Consider the following 7,574-nt stretch of genomic DNA (forward strand, 5'->3'; position numbering starts at 1 on the left):
CTCCTACTCCATGCAGTTGAACTGGGTGTCTGAGCTTCTCTGTCCTCCCCATCCTCCTCCTTCTTCCTGGCAATGAATCTCTATGTTTAGGCCAATGGTCGTCTTTTGTTCAGGTCAATGGCCTCTCCTCCAGGTTCTCTCCACCTTCTTCTTTTCAGGACAGTCCTTCCCCTCACAAATATGGATTCTCAGAGGCGTTTCTCTAGTGCTCATTGGCTCAGCCTGGGCTGGTGGGGTATGCCTTGGAGCCAGGGAAGCATCATGAAGCTTCTTACAGGGTGGCCCCTTCCCTCACTACCAAAACCACCCCCTGCCCCAACCCAACACACTAGTCTCTTCTTATTTCCCAGAATTTGGAGCATGTGAGGAGCTGCCAGAGGAATCACTATTTTAATTTCTGCTTCTTCAGGTATGAAGATGTTATATGTCTATGTTTTTGATGTTCCTTGAGTTGGTGTTAGTTAGGAATTTCTTTATCAGTGACACTAGTATAGACTGAGTGATTATACAGGTCTTTTTATGGAGTGATGTCTTCACCTACTGACACATATAGGCTGTAAGTGTACACAGGTCGGAGTGCTTCTGACTTGATATAACCGCTGCATCTTGTGGCAGTGGTTTGTGATGGATTCTTAGTGCAGCAGCTCTGTCTTACAGTTGCTTCCACCATGTTTCTCTGCAGCCTTTGGGCTTTGCCATATTGTTATTTTCTCCCATGACCCAGTAGTCCTTTTTTCGAGGAGGCTTGTCTTGCAGATGTTAAGGCTGATACATGACACAGCAGGTCACATGTAGTGGTGAGTCCTCCAGTGACTGTTGAGGTGGGGAGCGTGTGTTTTGCTTCCTGAAGTATGTGCATTAAAGAAAGCAGCAACAAGAGAGAGGTGGAATGAAACCTCTTTCCTAGCTCAGGACATACTCAGCCATCACTCTGTTTTCAGTGCAGTCATATAACCCTAGCAGCTCACTGCTTTCTGAGGCTGGTGACTTATAGCTTTTCACAGTGGATAAAATGGAGATGCTCAGAAATCCCCAGCAGACAAAAGAATATGTTGAGTCTCATTTTGTTGAGTAGATGGAGTTATTGGCAGGCTGAGTAAGACTTTCAGCCAAGACAACTCAAGTGGATTTGTGAGTACCCAGATGCCTGTGTGGACATTTTCTGGTGTGCGCAGGCCGGTCAATATTCTGCCGCCGCGTAAGCAAACAATGGTGTGAGTGGCTGGGCTGTGATGTGGTTGCTGTGGTGGACTGGAACTGTAATTCAGTGGCTGAGAGTCCTGGATTCAATTCTGTGCTCCACCACAGACTTTTCATCTGACTGGGGCCTGACTCCTTTGTCTGGGGTGGTCTGTGTTGCACAGCATAGTGTTGTGCAGAGATCTTGGGACTGGTATCAGCTCTGGGACTTGGTGCAGCTCTTTAGCCCTGCTGAGGACACAAGCCTCTGGGGATGCATCTCCACCTGCTCTGCATTTGGAGCTAATGGCAGATTGCTACAACAGCACTGGGGTGTGCAGTGCAGGCAGACCCTCTCATCCTTTCCCATCTTCAGCAGTTTCACAGAATCACAGAATGTTAGGGATTGGAAGGGACCTTGAAAGATCATCTAGTCCAATCCCCCTGCCAGAGCAGGAACCTAAATGAGATCACACAGGAAGGCGTCCAGGCGGGTCTTGAATGTCTCCAGAGAAGGAGACTCCACAACCTCCCTGGGCAGCCTGTTCCAGTGCTCCATCACCCTCACTGTAAATAAGTTTCTTCTCAAGTTTAAGTGGAACCTCCTGTGTTCCAGCTTACACCCATTGCTCCTTGTCCTATCATTGGGCATCACTGAGAAGAGCCTGGCTCCATCCTCCTGACATATTTATCAACATTAATTAGGTCTCTCCTCAGTCTCCTCTTCTCCAAGCTAAAGAGACCCAGCTCCCTCAGCCTGTCCTCATAAGGGAGATGCTCCACTCCCTTAATCATCTTGGTGGCTCTGTGCTGGATTCTCGTCAAGCAGCTTGATCTGCTTCACAGAGGAGGTCTGAGTGTAAATCAGCTAGTGATTGCAACATGCAGTCACAGTGATGAAGACCACCAGTGTGTGTGAGAGCGGTATCATTTTCTCCCTACCCTGCACAGGAGTCTACAAGTATGTGATGGATAGCTTATGGAGCGTCTGTCACAGAGCCTCTGGCAGGTCTTCTGGCAGAGCCTAGTGCTCTAATTTCTTTCTCACGTGGCTCAACATGAGACCTCCTTGTTGTGAGTGAAGGTAACAGTGACCTTCTGTGGAACCCAGTCTCTGCACCCAGTGGCGCTGTGTTTGTTAAGGGAGCTCGCATTTTCCTGGGGAATGAACAATGCCTGACTGTAGATGTGTTCTGAAGTGCCTTATCTGCCTCTGAAAAAGCAAACATGAAACTTCAGTTGTTTAGTTGCCTGCATGCTTTTAAGATATCACAACCTTGAAAGTATAATGTGTGAGCTTTTGAATTGATGACCTCAGTGCTAACAAACTGCTTTTTTCAAATGTGAAGTGAATCCTGCCTTTTTGTCTCCTTTTCACACTTTCTTCTCCCCACCCCAGTTCCACCCATTTTTTTCTGTCCTGGGGTTTCAGCTGCATTTAATCAGGTCTGGATCAAAACAGAGACTGGAAGAGTCAAGAGATGAAATGGGGAGAAGCGCTTGACCACCGGCTCTGGATGCTGGTGACACGGGATGTGGGAATGCAACATGGAGAGAGCAGCAGCTTCCCTGCTCAGTTCCAACCACAGAAGACACTGTGAGGAGAGACCATCTCTCAGGAAATATTTTGGATCAAAACACTGCTCTTCAGAACAAAGGGAGACACACACCTTTGTGTCTTCAGTGCAGCTACTCCTGGTAGATACATACTTCAGACAGATTCAGGCTGAGCAGAGCAGAAATATTACAGAAGTGTGGCGCTGAATGCTTAAATAATCGGTTTGTGACCAAGAGCATTCACAGGAGTGCGCACTGGGATGCGCATTATCACAGAATCACAGAATGTTGGGGATTGGAAGGGACCTCGAAAGATCATCTAGTCCAATCCCCCTGCCAGAGCAGGAACCTGAATGAGATCACACAGGAAGGCGTCCAGGCAGGTTTTGAATGTCTCCAGAGAAGGAGACTCCACAATCTCCCTGGGCAGCCTGTTCCAGTGCTCTGTCACCCTTACAGTAAAGAAGTTTCTTCTGAAGTTTAAGCAGAACCTCCTGTGTTCCAGTTTACACCCATTGCCCCTTGTCCTGTCATTGGGCATCACTGAGAAGAGTGCTGCTTCTTGCTGGTGGGACAGGACCTGGCAATCAGACCCCACAGATGGGCTTGCGTAATGTTTGCTGAGTCTAAAACTTTTTCTGTATGTAAAAAATGACTAAAATCCCATTTTCAGTATCATATGCCAGATGCTAGCCTGTCTTTGAATGGCTGAATTCTTGCCATCTTATAATATGTTGCAAAATTGATTCTGACTGAAGCACAGAATTTACAGCAATTTAGGAGAAGAGTGAAGACTCGGTCTGATGAAGCCCACACCCAACTCAGCATTTTGAGTTGAGGACACCCCAGTTGGGCAGTGCAGTCCCTTGAGATCAGGCCAGGCTTTTGTAACTTGGGTTTCACTTGGGTGAGAAGCACATAGCCATCTGAACTGTGCGCTGAGAACTAGATTCTGCTCTGATGTGGGATTTCTGCTGTGACTGTCTGGCAGGGGACTTCAAATCTGGATGGTCACTGAAATTCTGGAGGAAACATCAGAAGTTAAAATGCCTTTCTTTGGAGGTGTAGTACTACTGACTCATTATTTCACAGCTGCCCTGACATTCCATCAAGAGGAGAAGGGAGCTGCACAGCTCAGGATCAACATAGTAAATACTGAATGACAAATGAGTTGGCCACGGCACTGCTTTGGTATAGTTCGATCTTGGTAACAGAGATCTCCAGTGATGTCTCTCTGTGAGGACGTCTCCAGGGTGGTCTCTGCAGGGTGAGGATTTTGCAGCTGAGGGAAGAGGAGAGAGGAGGATGCCTCAGCTGGAGAAATAAGGGCATCTGTGAAGAAGCTGGCTGAGCAGAGCAGGAGCTGCAAGAACATTTACTTGACTCTCTGTCTCTGAAGAAAGGTCAGCAGCAGCTATTGTGGTGTGGTGATTTATTCAGCCCAGCTACTGGTGAAGGTTTGGACTAAGCTGTAGGGCTTCCTCCTGCTTTTTGACAGTGACACTTACAGGAAATACCTCAAGGGGGTCAGGGAGGGAAACATGTTTAATTTGAAATCCAGCAGCTCAAACGGTGTTAGCGCTGCTGGAGCAGCAAGCAGAGACTGGAGGGCAGTGTTGTTGCTGTGTGCTGCAGCCTTCAGCATCCCCTTAGGCATTTCTCAGCCCTGAAGTTCAGCTCTCAAACACATGTTGACCACTCAAGGGATGCAGTGGGTGATTGGTTCACTTCTGTTATTATGGGTTGCGTGAAGAATTTAATTTATTAATAAATCAGAGAGAACTGGTAAATTATATTAGATACTAGGATTCATTAGGCATTCAGGCTCTGAACAGGACAGGTGGGCTTAAAAACTACAAGGCAGCTTTTCTGGATGCATTTCTGGCCAGTACCTCTCAAACATCAGTGAGGCAGTGGGATGTGCACATTTGTCAAGCTTTCAGAAGCAGCCAGTGTTGGGTTTTTGGTTGGGCAGCTGCTGGGCTGTGCTGCAAGCGGTGGAAGCGCAGCCTCCGTTCTGCGCAAGTGCGGCACCTGCCCGGGGCCTGTCAAACCCCTGTCCTTCAGCGGCACGGACATTGCTCCTGTCACTCAGCTTCAAAAAGATCCATATAGGTCGTTTCTGAACTGTGTGGCACGGGTACGCTGCCAGACACTGCGCAGCAGATGAGCTTGTCAGAGAGGTACAGGGTGGACGTGCTGAGCAGAAATGGATTGAGTAGAAATTCTTTACTGATTTCCATTTCTTCAAGATGCTTTTGCCCCGGTCTGTGCCTTTAGGAGTGTGACACTTGTGACGCCTGCTGCGGGACGGACGGTATCATCACACAGCCAAGATGGTGGCATTTAACTGGAAGGTGAGGCTGTTTCACATTCATACAGCAGTGGACTTCTGCTCTTTCAAGCATGTGCATGTAAGGTGTGATTGGGTGGGTCCTGTGTTTAAAGATGGTTTCCTTGCCTAGGTGAAGGTTGTTTAACCACCACACTCTATGCATCTTGGGGACAGAGGACTCATTGTTGTCCTTTCTTGCCATACATGCTTGCACCTTGCAGGCTGGCCCCAGAACTTGCCATTGGGACCTCACACTTTAGACCTGAGCGCAGGACAGGTAGGCAAGCTCTGCTCTGCTTGCCTCTGCTCCTCCTGGCTTTCCTCTTTCAAGGCTTTTCTCCAGCTGCTCTTTTCTCAGCTCCTTTTGTTATTGGAGGATATTTTCTCCACTATGTCTTTTATCCCATAAACACTCTGCAGGGTACATGTGTAAGGCACAGAAATGTTTGAACAAGTACCTCATGCATTAACAATTTTAACATGTTAAATCAATCCATTTATCAAGAAAGCAGTACTTCCCTCAAGGCTTGGCTTCTGTTGTTGCAGAGCTGTGGTTTAAAGAAATTGCCAATTTCAATACGCAGAGGGATTGACAGAGGATGGTGATTTTTTACAAAATTAAGAGAGGAGTGACCTGATGTCAAAGGCAACATGCAGCTTGTAGAGATCAGCATTATAAAAGGCTCCGCTTGAGCCTCTGATTTGTGGACTTTAAGGGGACACACCAATGGTGTATGGATACAAGGGTTTTTCTAAATTCAGTAGTTTGACAATGGCCAAACAGCTTTATGAGGTGCTAGAAGACCTGCTAAGCATACATGGGGGTACTAGGAGGCTTGCTAAGGGGGAGCTGGCACTGTGAACCTACTGTGCACCACTGGACTGATCCTGCTGGCCAGGTGGCTCTTTGAAACAGTGTACTGGGAAGTTCATGTACCTTCAAGATCCTTCTGGAATTTACATCTTTCGCTGAGTGCCTGTGCTGCTTTTGTTCTATTTGTATTCTTAGTTCACAGTGTTATCCATTTGCATTTTATTTTCCACTCCATGTACACTTCCAATAGCATGCTCTTACAACATTGAAAGAAGTTGAGCAATTTTGGTGGTTCTGGGCATTAAAAACTCCTGAAACTGAATCATTGGAGGCTGTGATATTTTTTTACATTTCTTCCAGTTTAAAGGCCTTTATCTACACCTTCTAGATCTGGGCAAATTAATAGCAAAACTACCATGGATTAAAATTTCTAGGAGCATGGAAGTGTCTGTGGGGATCACATCTGAGAGCTGATAGGTACTAATTCATCACCTAAGGGAATTGTTCAGAAGCATTTCCACTTTTACAGTTATCCTAAGATACTCAGTTCTTCCCCCTTTTCAGCTCTAGATCATGCCAAAATCCATTTGCTGTAAAGCAAGCAAAAGCAGCAAAGACCTGCTCAGAGGGGCTTCATATACAAACTTGAGTGAAGTGAACTTGGTTTTGTCCTTTCCCCTAGATATTGATCTGCCTAAAGTTTCCTACAGAAAAAATAGCACAAACAGAGGAGCATTACCATTGCTTTGAATAATGCTGTTGCTGTAGGAAGCTGTATAGCATCCCTGTAGATTCATTTTTAATTGTCCAAGTGTTCCAGTAACTGTTTAAATATATTGTTTTGTATTTCAGGCTTTGGAGAATTTCCCATTGCTGATGTACATTTTGGCAGCTAAAACATTGATTCTTTGCTTAGCATTTGCTGGAGTAAAAATGTACCAGAGCAAAAAAATTGAAGAAAAACTGAAGAGGGAACGTGAAGAGAAATTTAAAACAGAAGTAGAGAAGAAGGATGATTGAAGAGTCTCTCAGGTATAGAATTTATTCAGTACTCTGGTGTTTGATAGTGGCATTGACATATTAATCCTATTATGTTTTGGCTTGGATACATTTGGATTGTGCAATTAGCACTATCACCATTATCTGAGTTCTTGTAATATCTGTCTCCTGAGATGCTTCATTGTATTTGTACCCCCATATCATGCCCATTCTTTGTAAGAACTGCGGTTGCCACCAGACAACTTGGTGGCCGTGTTTTGTGATTTTGGAGATCTTACCACAGTATTCCTTCTCTGCTCTTAATCTCCCTGAATTTTTATGCCCAGCTAACTGTACAGGAAATCCTGAGAGGCAAAGAAATGGTTAAATTGGCAAAAAAGGCATGAGAGGCATGACAGGCAGGATGATGCAGTCAGACATCTTGGCCTTAAATCACATAATTAAGCCATTCCATATAAGTTAAATACATGACAAGTTGTAGATAGTTTATCTGGAAGCACCAAATCTCATGCCGTGGAGCTTCCCAAGGTAACAGAAATGCTACAGGTCATGCTATATAACATACACCATAAGTACTTCACTGAGAAAAATTTACATCTTTCTGCATAAAGGAGCAAAATGAACATTACAAAATTTCTTAAGGTTTTGGGTTTTCATTTCCTTCCCACTGCTTTCAAAGTTTAAGCAATC

General features: G+C 45.5%; 1 protein-coding gene across 1 annotated transcript; it reads left to right on the forward strand.

Annotated features, from left to right (window-relative positions):
* Positions 1 to 5,072: 5,072 nt before the first annotated feature.
* Positions 5,073 to 6,905, forward strand: LOC104520058 (small integral membrane protein 11A). The gene is made up of 2 exons (XM_010173500.1): positions 5,073 to 5,093; positions 6,738 to 6,905. The coding sequence occupies exons 1-2, from the start codon at positions 5,073 to 5,075 to the stop codon at positions 6,903 to 6,905; spliced, it is 189 nt and encodes a 62-aa protein (XP_010171802.1).
* Positions 6,906 to 7,574: the final 669 nt, after the last annotated feature.

The sequence above is a fragment of the Antrostomus carolinensis genome, unplaced genomic scaffold (genome assembly GCF_000700745.2).
Source record: "Antrostomus carolinensis isolate BGI_N321 unplaced genomic scaffold, ASM70074v2 scaffold14648, whole genome shotgun sequence".
In the NCBI taxonomy this organism is placed as follows: domain Eukaryota; kingdom Metazoa; phylum Chordata; class Aves; order Caprimulgiformes; family Caprimulgidae; genus Antrostomus; species Antrostomus carolinensis.

Coding starts and splice junctions, on each gene's coding strand:
- LOC104520058 (XM_010173500.1), top strand. CDS start 5,073: ATGGTGGCATTTAACTGGAAG. Junction 5,094..6,737: donor TGGTGGCATTTAACTGGAAG/GTGAGGCTGTTT, acceptor TTTGTATTTCAG/GCTTTGGAGAATTTCCCATT.